General features: G+C 43.3%; 1 protein-coding gene across 1 annotated transcript in view; it reads right to left on the bottom strand.

Annotated features, from left to right (window-relative positions):
* Positions 1-14,108, bottom strand: part of LOC117011149 (ubiquitin carboxyl-terminal hydrolase 25-like) — a 36,984-nt gene extending 22,876 nt beyond the window's left edge. The window contains exon 1 of the mRNA XM_033086442.1: positions 14,023-14,108. Coding sequence (XP_032942333.1) covers positions 14,023-14,067 — 45 coding nt within the window. The 5' untranslated portion in view covers positions 14,068-14,108. The remainder of the gene's footprint in view (positions 1-14,022) is intronic.
* Between the last annotated feature and the right edge of the window lie 273 nt (positions 14,109-14,381).

Raw genomic sequence — 14,381 nt, 5'->3', positions numbered from 1 at the left:
ACCTATATTGACCCAGACAACACACAGAATACCCTCACAAGATTTCCATGCTTTAACGAAAGACTTTTCAATGAATTTTAATGTTTGCTATTAAGGTTTCTATACAACATAGATTATGCATTCATATAAACACAATTCTGACCCTCATATGTGGCTAAAAAAAATAAAATATCTTCACTCTCAGCATATATGTTTGTCTTTATTCAAGCTAATAGTTCAAGATTCTGAAATAAGATTTTAAGGAGAGGTTTGAGGAGTTTGGTTTGTATTCTCTGACATGAAATATAAGGTAAACCCACCTCTGACATATGTGCACACATTTACATAAAACCACCCAGAAGTTATACGAGCCAAATCATCACCTGCATGGGGAATACTCTTGCAGTGATCAGGAAACCACCTGCTCAGTTTACAGGGGGAAATTTTAAAATTAGTCCATGAATTGATTTATGAACACTGTTGCTTGAGTACATGTTTCCAGTTGTTACTGATAGCTAGTCCCAAATGAGCCTCAGTGACAGGATGATAAATCAAGAAACCTTAGTACTTACTGAAAACAGAGAGGTGTCAGAAATGTAAAGTTACTGAGAATTCTGAGGTCTGTGTCTTTTAAACAATCATGATTTCTCCATACCCTGCTCAGCATAACAGTGAGCTTCCCAATAGTAATCACAGTAGCTCTGAAATTAATTAACTACACTAAAACCAATGAGATCTTCAGTTTCACTTAACTAGACACAACTTAAACTTCAGGTTGTATTCACTGGAACTGCCACAGAAAATCTGCTTCACAAAAATTGCTTTTGATTCTTGCATACTCCACTAACTGTGACAGTAATTAGCAAAAATCTCTCTGCTCCAATTCAGGCCTGTTATGTGATTAGTTAGAGGTGGCAGCAGGAGGAGTCTTTCAAAGTACCAGCATGTATTATCTGTAAACTACACATAAAATTCAGGGGGATTCCTCCAAGAGCCCACCATGGATAACAGCTGGGCAGTGCCACCGTACCAGTGTCTCACAGGTCATCCCACCTCAACACCAAGTGACCTGCCAAAAACATTCCCAAGTCATGGCAAACTGAAGCCAATGGGATCAGTTAGAACAATGGAATACAGAAAGAAAGGAGGAGGAGGCTGGAGGATAACAGGTACACACCAAACTGTGTACCTAAATACAAATACACAGAACCACAGGGGTAGGGGTTGGAAGGGGAGATCATCAGGAGATTATCAAGATCCTGCTAAAGCAGCATATACATGCACACATATGAGGAAAGGCTGAGAGAAATGGGGCTATTCAGGCTAAAAAAGGGCAGACTTGGAGATGGCCTAATTGTGGCCTTCCAGTTCCTGAAGGGAACCTACAGGAAAGATGGAGAGAGACTATTTACAAGGGCCTGGAGTGACAGGACAAGCAGGAATGGTGTTAAACTGAGAGTAGGTTTAGATTATTATTCAGAAGAAATTCTTTACTGTGAGGGTGGTGAGGCCCTGGCACAGGTTGCCCAGAGAAGCTGTGGCTGCCCCATCCTATTCAAGGCCAGGTTGGATGGAGCTCTAAGAAACCTGGTCTAGTGGAAGGTGTCCCTGCCCATGGCACAGGGGGTTGGAACAAAATGAGCTTTGAGAATCCTTCCAATCTAGATAATTCTATGATTCTATTATATTTTCAAATCTCTCATGGCTACTTTCTGTTCTAAAAGTTTATTTCCTACTTTTTTTTGCTCCTCTTCACAGATATATATATCATCATGCATAAACATCCCATTTTACAGTTCTGAACAGGTAGCACCACCAAGACTTAAGCTTTCCCCTCACAGGAATGACTATTGCCTAGGGTATAATTTTACTGTAGCCACTATTAAAAATGTTCAGTCTTGTCTTTCTGGTCTGAAACAACACTGCCATGAGATCCACATTTTTACACTTTGAGATATTTTCCTTTGCATCCCAATCACAGTTTAATCCATCACATCAAACACAAGCTATTCTGGCTCATGTTAGATGCTCTTCACAGCCCTCTCACAGGCTTAACTCCCAAGTGGAAAAGGCAATCCCACTACCCCATTCAAACATTCAGCATTTATAGGGCTGTTTTTACTCCAAACAGACATCACAATAGCCTCACCCTGCTCTGCACAATATAGAAGAACTCCCAAGGAAACACCAAGCTAGCCCATTCATCCTCCTCACTGTCATTATGATAACAAGGGCAGCTATTCTAGGAGCAAACAAACCACTCTGGAAATTCCAAGTGTCCTCAGATCAGTGGGATCCCAGCTCTGCAATACTTACAAACAATAACACTCACAGGGGCTGTCAGACCACAAGCTGCTTCTGAGGAGTCGGCTGTTCTTCCCAGGCTGTAGCTCCTGCCAGTGCTGGTCAGCCCAGGCTGGTGTTGCAGATGCCACTCATCCCCAGGAGCCAGCACCACCACCTGCCCAAACCTCTGGCTCTCAATAAACCATAAGAGAGCCACTCTCTGCATTCACTGATTTCCTGACAACTTAGTGACAGTCAGAGGTGGGACAAGGGAGGGGATAAGACAAAGACTGCATCAATTTCCATTGGGTTCAACTGCTGTGGAGCAGCAGCCTTATGGAGTTGTTTTACTGCTATTACTTTAATCCTTCTTTTATCTAATGAGAGAAACTGATGGGGAGGAAAGCTTCCCGCAGTCCCCACCTACATAGGCACTATTGCAGAAAACTTACACCAATGGGAGATCAATTAAAAACTTCTCAGTGACAGAGATGTGGTGCTCCTGGTGTACACTTCTCTCAGATGAACATGCACAATCACACCCACCCGCATGGGCTGAAATGCCATACACTCTCTCCATTCACTGCTTTAGGTGTGCACATCCAGAAGGATTTCATTCACTGCAGCTGTTAATGGCACAAAGATCAAAGATTGCGCTTCACCTCAAACAGCTCTGCTGCATGTCTTAGGTAAGTGATAACAGGAAGATTTCACAATTTTTCCACACAAAATTCAGCACAGTACAGCAGAGAAATTGTAAATCAAATTTAAATTGCACTTTTTCACAAACATCTGTATTACAAAGAGTCCACTGTATTCAATAGAACAGACACGTTTGGGGAAAGAGCTCAGCTGTCTGTTTGAATAGGAAGGGGAAAAAATACCAAACAACTGAACTTAACAGAAAGCCTTTCAATAAAGGCTCTTTCGTTCAGTCCAATTAAAAAAAAAAAAAATTAGTAACACGATTTCCTACAGAAACATGCCTTGTAATCACAGAGTGGGCACGTACCCAGGCACGTCTGCCCTCCTGCCTCTTGAAAGCAACAGTTCAAGGCCACCTCCAGCAGCTCTGCCTGGCTCCAGGGATTCCCAAAAGCCTCAGCAGCACCCCTAGGTCTCCTAGCACTTTGCTCCTGATCACATTGCCTGCTCTGCCCACATCTTGGGCCACAAGAAGTTAGAGGAGATAACAAAGGGCTTGGGAAGAAGAACAGAGGGGGACAGCAGTGAGGTCTGCCAGAGGTGAACTCATCCCACAGCCTCGATTGGTCACCCCCTCCCCAACTGTTGGTGCATTATAAGACAAAATTACATCAGAAAGTCACACACCACTATTTTGCAGCATTCAGTAAATGACTTAATAGCTAATCCTGCCCCTCCATTAATCATCTAAAGAGAAATTGTGAGAAGAGACATGTTTTTTAGCCTGGGGAAGGGCATGTGGGCAAGGACAGACACAAAGCACAGCTCTGCACAAGAACAAGCCTACAGATAGCATTAAGCCACATGAAATCTGGGGCAGTGTTTAACAGGTCACCTGGAAGGTGACAGGCTTCTGACAGCAGCTCCAGCTTCTGGGGCGAGACAGCTTTTCCTGGGTCAAGCACCAGGAAGGCTCTGGCATGGGCTGTGTCCTTGTGGAAAGGCCACTGCCACACCACGGCCCGTGAAGGGCACTCAGCAGCTTTCACTCACTCTGGGTAATAACCTCGGTGGATGCAGGTGATGGTGACAGAAACCTCAAACAGAGATACCACAGTATTCAAAGATGTGGTGAGATCTGTACCAGGGATCAGAGTGTAATTTTACTACTTCACATTTAAAGAAATAGTAAATTCAGCATTGCACTCCACAGAGGGCAACTGAAATTTTCTAGGTCATTTTCTTTCATGAAGAAAAAAAAATATTTAAAGTCTTGGGGGGGCTTTTTAATGGATTTTGAGTTACGTTATATTGAAATACACATTTGCCTCACCTCCCACAGAAAGCTGAAGGTGCTATACTCTAATATGTTCAGACATGGTCTCAAGAAATCTACAACTTTGGTTTGTAAGCACTATTCGCTGTCATTTAGCCCTGCCAGTGTTCCCTGTGTCAGTGATGTCGTAACCAAGTATCACCAAGAATGACTTTCTGCCATCACCACACACCTACATGAAGCCTCAGAAGCTAATTTGAATAAAATGAGTACCAAATACACACCCTCCACTCAGCACTAGCACATTTACCTTAAAATCAGCCCCAGAAAAAACTTCATGGCAACTTAGCAAGAGCTGGAACTGGTTCTGATGGGGAAATCTGTTTGTCTTCACATTAATAAATCCAGAGCTTACCCTGTAGACCAGCAGACTGTACCCAAAAGGGAGCCCAGGCAAGGGGACAACTGTGATCCAGACAGGGCTGGCACAAGAGATGTTCTGTGGCTTTCAGCACTAAGTCCCATTAAACATGTGCAAGAGCAGAGAGAACTTCTAAAAGTTGTCAATAAGCTGTTGGTTATTTTAATTTTCCAAACAAGTAATAGGATACAAACAGAAGACTTAATTGTAGTAACCCATTAAAAAAAAAGTTGCAAGTTTAGATGCCAGAATTAATAAAATAAAGTAAATAAAATAAATAATTAATAAATTAATAAAATTAATAAAACTTACTTATTGTTACCACCAAATAATTAAAATGTTCTAAAGTAGAAAACTACATGGTATTGGGGAAGTCTCTAAACAGAAAACAAGGGGTCCTCAAAGAAGTGGGAAGTTACATAAGAGATACTAGCCCAAATTTGAAGAAAAGCAGCTGACAGATGGGAAAATGGGTAACAGCAAGAAGGGAAATCCCTGTGCAAGCTGGCTGTAAAGCCATTTAGCTTTAAAAAAAATCATATCTATAAACTTTAAAATGTTCTCATATATTTTCCCCATGGTTCTATATCAACACAAAGCAAAAGTTAATATCTGCAAAGTATAGGAATGCTTTCTCAGTCATAATCTAAGATTTCTGGGATACAATATAGTATTCAGTCCTCTAACCAGGCCATTTATACCTATACACTGTAAAGTGTTAGGGGGGAAAAAAAGAAAAGTACTCCTTCCAACAACTGTGGTCCCAGGAGAAATTTCTGTTTCAAAGTAACTAACTTTCAGAAGAATAAAATGAAACCAAAACCAAACAGTCTCTTCCTGGCATCTTCTCTTCTGAACAGAATGAGGAAACATCATGTGCCAATGCATACCCAGCCTTTCCTAGATGTGTACTTTTTAAAGCACTCTCACAGCACACACCTGGATGCAAATGAATACTATTTTCAACTTCAATGTGACATCCTCCTTTTTTTTCTGCCTTAATCTCAGTAAAAACACAGCTAAATTCAACTTTTCAAAGTGGTTTTATGTTTTAATGGAAATTGAGTGAAAATCAGAAAGTGCCATTTTTGGTGTGAGAATAGGAATAGAAATTTCAAGCACAGGTATCTGACTTTCCTTGGAGTCACAGAGCTGTCAGAAGGAGAGTTATCACATAAATCATATGTGACCTCAAGCCTACCATTTACTATTCAACAAACGTAAAAACTGGCATGAAATGCAGCTGCATAAATCAAAGTTTTACGCCTCAGACTCAGACCCCTAATGTAAAATGAACATTTCCCTCTTCTAAAGAAGCCCTCTGGATTTTGGGGTACACTACCAGTGAAATGGTGACAATTGGCAGGATGAAGCCACAGGGGGATAGAATGCCATTTATCACATGCATTCATTTCCACAAATTCTGTGTATGGTAGGATACAAGGGCCCAATTAGATTTAAACAGTCCTTGAAAATATGCCTTGAAAGCACTAATGCCTCTCTGACAAGGTTTTATTAAATATGTTGTTCTGTCTACCTCAGCTTACCGTAAAGTTGAAAATATGCTTTTCACCTGATGCCTAAAAAAAGCTTTAGTCAAGGATATTTTAAGCACAATCCACATTTTTCTTGGCACCTAAACTTTGATAAGCTTGACTGTTGCCAATTAGTTGATAACAGAAACGTTTTAAAGGAAATACTGTGCAGAGTATAATTTTTTTCAGCAAGAATCCACCATGTAAAAGAATTCAGAAATCTACTTTAAACAAAAGCATAAAGTCAAAGCTGTGCATCTCAAAATAAACCTTGTTAGAATTTGCATACTAATATTTCACATGCCTTTAAAAAAAAGTGTTTTACATATACAAATCTGTGTCAGGTGATGTTTTCAAAGTTAACCTAGTTGCACTCCAGCCTTCAAGCTGTTCCACATCACATATCCTTTGGATTCCACCTCTCCAACACCCTTAGGAGGAGAGATACCTTAAAACTGTGGACTCAGTGGTGCTACTGCTCGCAACAGTGCTCTTCCTGTTGAAGCCCTATCAGCAGGTAACACCAGATTTCAGGGAAACTCTCAGGGTCATGGCTTTCATCATGCTCCTGAATTTCATCCTTTATGGCAAAGAAAAGCTAATGACATTTACAAAACAATGAAAAACTATGTAACCCAACCAGAAAAAAAAAAAAAAAAATCAGTGCCTTCTTAAATTGCAAGAGTCTAGTCTGAATAGATGATTTTCATTGTGATTTTCGAATGCTTAGAATGAATGATGTTATTAAATACATGGGAAAACCACTCCATAATTAAACAGAACTCAGAAAGCCTGACACCAACTGAAGTCATCACAGTGTCCAGTTCGTGCAATTTTGTGTCAATCTGTTCTCTACACCCTCTTAGGACACAGTTCTTCTTCCACAGCATTTCACAGCAACCTCAACATTTTGAGACAATGTTGCTTAACATTTCATTCAGTCGAAAGCCCAAAACCCACAGATTCTGCTCAACACCCACAGGAAAACTACCGCGTAGTTCAGGACGCTAAAGGCATCCCTCTACCAGAAGATAGAGCCCTGTGAGTGTCAGCAGGAGTCAGCACACCCCCACAGCCACTCCAGAACACAGACCGGTGTACTCGCCCCAAATGCTGAGGCAGGGAGGTGTAACCCTCTGCAGCCAAGAGATGCTTTATCCACTTCTGAAAAAACGGGGCGGTGACAGAGCACAAAGATGGTACGGACAAGATCATTCAAAAAGAAGTCTAATGAAAATTTGGCACTAATGGTCTGTAGAGCTCTTAGTGAATTGCAAATTTTGAAGTCGTACAGAAATCTAGCAATTAAAAAAAAAAAAAGTAAACCCTGCAATACAATGAGAAAGCAAACTACCATGCTGGAAGAAAGCAACATTTTAGATGGTCAGCACGGCACACACTACAGCTGCTCCCAATTTTACCGGCAAGCTTGGCTGAGCCATGCAGGCACAATACAGCTTATGACAACGTACATATTCAGCACAGTATTAATGAAAAGTAACATGGAAAAATCTGACACGTGCTGCTCAGAACACACTGTGTTGCCAAAATAAGAATTAAAAGGTTCTCAAGAAACAGCAAGAGATGGCATTCATCAACCTGAGGAAACAGCCAGAAGTATTTCCTTTTGCTTGGCACTAAGCCTGAGTTTGTACCTTTACTTGGCACAAAGCCTGAGTTTGTACTATCGTGCAAGGTATGCTCTGCAGGAAGGCATCTCACCACCTCATCTTTCCATCAGCCCCACAGCTTTAGCATTCTCTCTCCTTTTTAAATAATAAAAAAGTTGAGCTTATAGAAAGCTTTCAATTTGCATGGTTTTTCACGCAATTAACTCCTGTGATTCACAGTATCAGCTTTTCCCTATTAATTATGTTTGACCACCCGTTAACCAGAACACTGGACATATCACAGTACCAAAGGGAACAGAGGGAACTTCCATCCTGTATCTCACACACTCAGCTCCCTGGCAGAAGTCACACCTGAGTGACATTAGATTCACTTGACTACTGAAACTGAACGCATTTTCACTCCAGTCTAATATTTTCCACTCTTGGCAGATGTTGACTTCTTTAACAGCACCCCAACTGATAAAGTGTAATCATCAGCTAACAAAAGCCATCTCTATTTCATTATGTGAAAAGAAGACTGAACTCTACCTTGAATTTATAAAATTCTTTTGACATACATTGTCACAACAGCCTCTCCTACATTACTCACCTAATACTCTTAACTTGTGATTTGAATAGTGATGCTACCCCAGGCACAAGTTAACAGGCCCCTGCTGAGAATCGGAAATCTTCCAATTTAAAGGTGTCTATTTGCTGACTGAAGACCATCACAGTGGTCACCAGGGTTTAATGGGCAAGTTTAATAACAAACACAGCTAAAAAAAAAAAAAAAAAAAAACCAAACAAAGAACCAAACAAAAACCCCAACACAAAACAATAAACAAAAAAAACAAAAAAAAAATATGCACACAAAACCTTTTACTGTCTCTCAAGGCAACTTTCACCCAGTTTGAAATAATCACAGTGGTTATCACAAGAGAACTTAAAAGTGAAAGCCATCAGGTTACTTTCATTTCCAAGAAAATCTGCTCCCACAATTGTGGTTTTCTACTCAGAGAAAGTAGAAAAGACTTTTCTCTCTCAGTCATGTCCCAGCAACTCACACATACACACACATCCCCCTCATATTTTTAAAAGTTCTGTTCCCTAACAAGAACAGAAAGCCTGTTTTCAAAAATCCAAAACACAACCAACAAAACAAAACCAAAAATTCAAGCCTTTAAAGGAATTTATTCCTACATGAAAACATGTAAGTGAAGACACAGCTCTTAAGATTTTTGTTTACTTTTTATGCTAAGGAATACCAGGAATGTCACATTTGACTCTTGACCAGCTGGGAATTGAAAATCAGTATCTTCACTAGGGAAAGTGAAGAGCAATACTATTTTAATATATCTTTAGCAGCCCTGGGCACCTCAATAATCCCCCCTGTCACTGGCACTGCCAGCAATGGCTGTATGGGGGTGACTGATACAGCTCCTCAGACAACTCCTGGCACAGGTGAGTGTCAGGGACCTCCCTGCTGGTTCTGCAAAGACCTGGGCCCAGCCTGAAAAGGCATCCTCAAATTCCCCTGAGGCCCCAGGTCGATTTACCAACCTGGCCACATGGTCTCCAGCACACACAACATCCCTGAACCTCACCATTCATATCACTGGAGCTCTAGAGCCAGCTGCTCAGAGACTGAGAAACTGGGCTGTCAACTCTTGGGTGGGTCCTTCAGCAGGGAAAAGGAGAAGATTTAGCTTGAAACAGAAGAGAAATTTCATCCTTTTGTTCTACTTTTCATTCCCCTTTAGTTACCAAGTCCATGGACACCAGCTGTATCTCCAAAGAATTAAGGGGATGCTGGTCACAAGAGTGTAAGAAAGGCAACTGTTCAATTATCCTAATTATCCTTCCACTTATCTTTATGTCTCTATGGTTATCCTAAAAATGGGGGGGGGGGGGGAGCGGAGGGAGGAGGGAATGTGTAAAGGATTTATTACAGAAAACCTTACAGAAGGTTTTCAAGAAAATCTATAAACTTTACACTTTGATATTCTGAAGCAGTATTTTTTTCTTTCAAGGTGTGGACCGAATATATTTAAAGACATTATTTCAGAAAAATTCTAATGATAGCACTACACTTGTAAACTCCTGCAAACACAATCAAAGTCTGAATTTCTGTGAAAGGCTTTTTGAAAGCAGGAAGTTTTAAACTGCTGTTAAAGGTTTCATAAAGGTGCTGATTCATATCATATTATACTGAGATTCAAGCTCCAAGATTCAGTAAGCTTGAAAAAAAGACAAACCCAAAACTAACCACACACACCTCCACCCACTCCCACCAAAATCCATCTGAACAGTCACAAAAACCACAAGGCATTCAGCAGACCAGTTTGACAAGGGCTTTCAAAATTACTTTGAATCACTGGCCTTTGCACCTTGCTCTAGCTTTCAGATATATCAACAGGAATCTGTGTCAAAGGTGTAACTACAAATACTATAATTTTTTTTTTATATGAACTTCTTAAATACAGAACAAGATGCCTAACTCCACAGTACTTCAAGTTTGCAAATTACTCAGTAGTTGGTGCACTCAGGAAACCAGTGTTGTTATTCTGAGGAAACCAGTGTTGTTATTCTGCTCATCCTGGACAAAGAAGTACTAAAACTCTGGGCACTGGTAGCTGTAACCCCCCATATTCAAGCCCTCCAAACCTGCCTGCCACACAGTCCAAACACAGACAGCTCCCCATTCATGGGGACGTGCAGAAACCATCTTCATTCCATGACCCAGGGGCCATTTCTCAGGTGCAGAGGGGCACCTGCACATTGGTCAGAGTGGCTCTGGCCTCGTGATGAGAGGGAGCTTGCAGCCTTTTGGATCCAGCAGGCAACCCTGAACTCAACTCTCAAAATACAGAGATTTTAAAGCTTTGGATTCAGGTGCTCAAAGCAGATACTTTGCAATCACTTCCTGCCATTCAGGACTGCATCATGCCAACTGGTGGAGACAGATGACTCTATCATCCTCCGCATGAAGCAGCTATTGCTTTTAGGAAAAAAAAAATACTCACTGCCATATTATTAGCTAAATTTTTAAATAATAAGTACATCAAAACCACGGGACAAGCACAGCAGAAGCACAAATGAACTAGCACAATTTTTACCTTTTTACCCCAAAAAACAGCGAGAAAGAAGAATTTAGTATCATACTTGCTTCAAGCCAGGCATTATTTCAAGTGGTAAATATCCTTAAAAGTTTGTGCTTCTTTTAGAAAAAGAAAAATGAGCTGAGCTGACACAGCTCTATTCTACTATTATTCTACTGTTCCTGAGATTACACTGCCAATGCACTGCTCAATCACAAGTCTGAAATAACAGTGGGTGTGGGAAACCAAAGGACAGATAAAACAGCCTTCAAATCCGTGTATCAACCAAATGTCAGGCTCTCTCCAGAAGCAGTAGAACTTGATAACACACATTGCTGAGAGGCCAACTAAGTACAATTAAAACCCAGCTTCTTCAATCTGCTGTTCCGAGATGGCCATCACAGTAATTATCAGAGCTGAGGCAATGCTGTAACATGTGCGACCTCCCCACAATGTAACTTCCAGTTTCCAGAAAAATCACCATTCACACAGCCCCTGAACTTGCTGTGTAGGGGACACTGGCCAAGGGAAAGGTCTGCACAGCACGAGGGGCAGCCTGGGAAGATCTTCCTCCAGGAGGAAAATTGATGTACACAGGCACCAGCCATGTAAGGCTGCCTGGAGTTCTGGAAATCATGCAGCACACGTGCCTTAATTCCTCAGCAGCAAAATGCCCAACAATAAAAAAAAGGACAGGACAGAAATCAGAAACAGACTGGACAAACAAGAAGCTACTTTTCTTTAAACTTCTCACGTTGTTTACCTTTATTCACATGCTTTAGTCTTACTGTGAACATTACCTATAACCTTCAGATGCCGAACAATGTCAGAGAAGCGCACAAGGAGCATGAGCAACAAGAATAATGTGATTAATTATTTGCTTCAGGACATAAATTACAAGTTTTAACTGCGGGTCGAGATGACCAGTAGAGAAGAAAGAAAAAACTTCTTATGACTTGATGCAGCTGCTTTAACTACACAATAAACTAAAGATAGCTTCAGTGGGAAATGGGCTGTTTGTAGCTACAGCATTTATTAATACAAACCTACATCACCAAGTGCTGCTGAAGTTTGACACACACTTCCTGTATGACAGTAAGAAAATATCTGATGAACAATGTTGGGAACCTCGGCTCCGAATAAGGTATGCTGATGACTCAGGCATCTCTTGTAAACTCAGTATATTTCTGCTTGTGTGTGGCTTCTTCATGCTAACAGAAAACAATTGTAACAAAACTTTGAGGTGTTCAGAACAAACTCGCTTATTTGCAGAAATGTTTTTTTTTTCCCTTTTAAGGGAAAACAGTAAGTTAGTGCTATGGTAGCCTCTTGGCCTTTCATCCATCCATCAGCCCACTGCACCTTCACCATTTGCCTTCTTACATGCAAACACCTGATCAATGTTAAAGTTTGTCATCCAATTAGCTAGTCATTAATCTCACTAAGTAATGAGATACTCACTTTGGAGTCAAATAAAGGTTTTTAACAAAACACTTTTAAGATCTGCCTTCCCCTTATTCCCTAAATGCATGCAATTAGGGATAAAACGGATAACAAGCAATTGCAGATAATAAAATAATCTGCAAATGATTCAATGGAAATAATAATAATTAAAAAATCCCTGCCATGAAAAAACCTTGATATTTTATTCAGTTTCTCTAGACACTTAAAAAGGTGACCATTACTCATAGATGCTGATTACAACTTCAGAATTATTGCTAGCTTTATTTTTTACTGCAGCATTGATTACCTGGTGCATACCACAATCAATCTTCAACCTCCTTTTGGTCTTACCCTCGATTTGAAACTCAAGCAAATCTGAACTACTGACCCACAAGCAGTAGTTCAGCTGTTAACTATGGATCCTTCTAGTTTAGCTGGAAACTAACATTTCTTCTTCAAGATTATTGTCAAAAAGCATAAATAGGCAGCACTGCTCAGGGTCCAGAAGGCACTATGTATCTGATGTGAAAATCACAATATATTAAGTAAACTGACAAGAGTAAAAGACAAACTTGCTCAGTGAAGTTGTCAGTTGCAGAGCAGCAACATCAGTTTCCCAACACAGCAGGCACATGTAGCAGCGAATCTGCTACATTACCCTGCGAGCACACCCCAACTGAAAACACTGAGAGAGGAACAAAATCAGTCCCTTCAGCCCTTGCCTTCCTGCTGAAGCGGCCAAAATCACTGCCAACTACTTCCAACTATGACAGCAGTCCTCGGCCAGACACGCCCTCCCTCCAAAAAAGCTTCTTAAATGCGAGTTGTGCCACTGTGACCAATTACACCCCGATCAGCACATTCCCCCTGTCCACTCTTACGGCTGCAGCCATTTAACTCCCACACCGACTACACCAAAGCACATACACCTTTATCCTCTTAGGAAGGCAGCACATGCCATTAAAACATTCATAAAAATCAGGGAAGAGGCAACAGTCATACCACCATGAGTTGTGTTAACCTACAAATTACCTCTAAAACACACGTATCACTTTTAAAGCATTGCAATTTAATTTTAGACGTTTCTCTTGGCAGTTCAGTTCAAGTGAAGGAAAGCTTTAGAAGGTATCTCTTTTTTTTCTTCTTCTGCTTTTGACAGGGAAACATTCTCTGTCGAGTCCTGGCGCACAGTAAGCGCCGTCATTCCTTAGCCCCGTTCCATGATGCACGTTAACACGAGTCCCTAAACCCGGCACTTTTTCACTCCAGCAGGAGCGCGTCACTCGCTGGAAATAGCGTTCACCTTTGGCAGGCGCGGATGCCGGCACTGCAGGGTCACGCCGGGCATGTGCAGCATCTCCCCCGGGCCCACGGGGGGCTCGGCCGGGACCCCGCGCTCCCCCTGCCCAGCCCCGGACCCGCCGCTCCGCCCGGCAGCCTGCGAGCGCAACAGGCCCGCCCGGGGCCGCGGGGAGCGCGCCGGGGCTCCCCCGAGGGCAGCGCCAAGCCCGGGGCCGGGATGACCCGGGGCCGGGCCGGCAGCGGCCCCTGCCGCGGCTCCGCGGCCGCCGGAGCGGCGGGGCCCAGGCGAGGCCGCGGCACGGGGAAGGCCCGGCAGAAGCTCGGCACGGGCGCGGGGGGGAACGGCGGGGGCCGGAGCGGGCGCGGCCAGGCCCGGGCGCGGCGGGGACGCGGAGCCGCTCCAGGCCGGGCCCCGCCGGAGACTCACCTTGGCGGCGCCGCCGGGCTGCAGCACGTTCTGCTCCACCGTCATGGCCCCCGCGCGGCTCCCGGCGGCGCCCCGGGCTCGGCGGGTGGCGGCGGCGCCGTGCGGCGGCGGCTGGGCCGGGCCCGGGCTGGGCGAGCGGGGCGGGAGGCGGAGCGGGAGGGGGAGCCCGAGTCACCGCCCGGCGGGGGGAGCAGCGCAGCCCCGCTCCGGTCCCGCTGCCACTCCCGGAGCGCCGAGCGCCGCCCTCGGCCCGGCTGCGGCTCCCGGCGGCGCCGCCCCGCGCACCTGCCCCGGGCGCAGCCCCCGCCCGGCCCCTTCCCCGCCCTGTCACACCGCCCGCCTCCATCTTGGGAGCGCCC

The sequence above is a fragment of the Catharus ustulatus genome, chromosome 2 (assembly GCF_009819885.2).
Source record: "Catharus ustulatus isolate bCatUst1 chromosome 2, bCatUst1.pri.v2, whole genome shotgun sequence".
Lineage (NCBI taxonomy): Eukaryota > Metazoa > Chordata > Aves > Passeriformes > Turdidae > Catharus > Catharus ustulatus.
The sequence above is the reverse complement of the archived record's forward strand: the minus strand, read 5'-3'. Positions and strand labels throughout refer to the sequence as shown.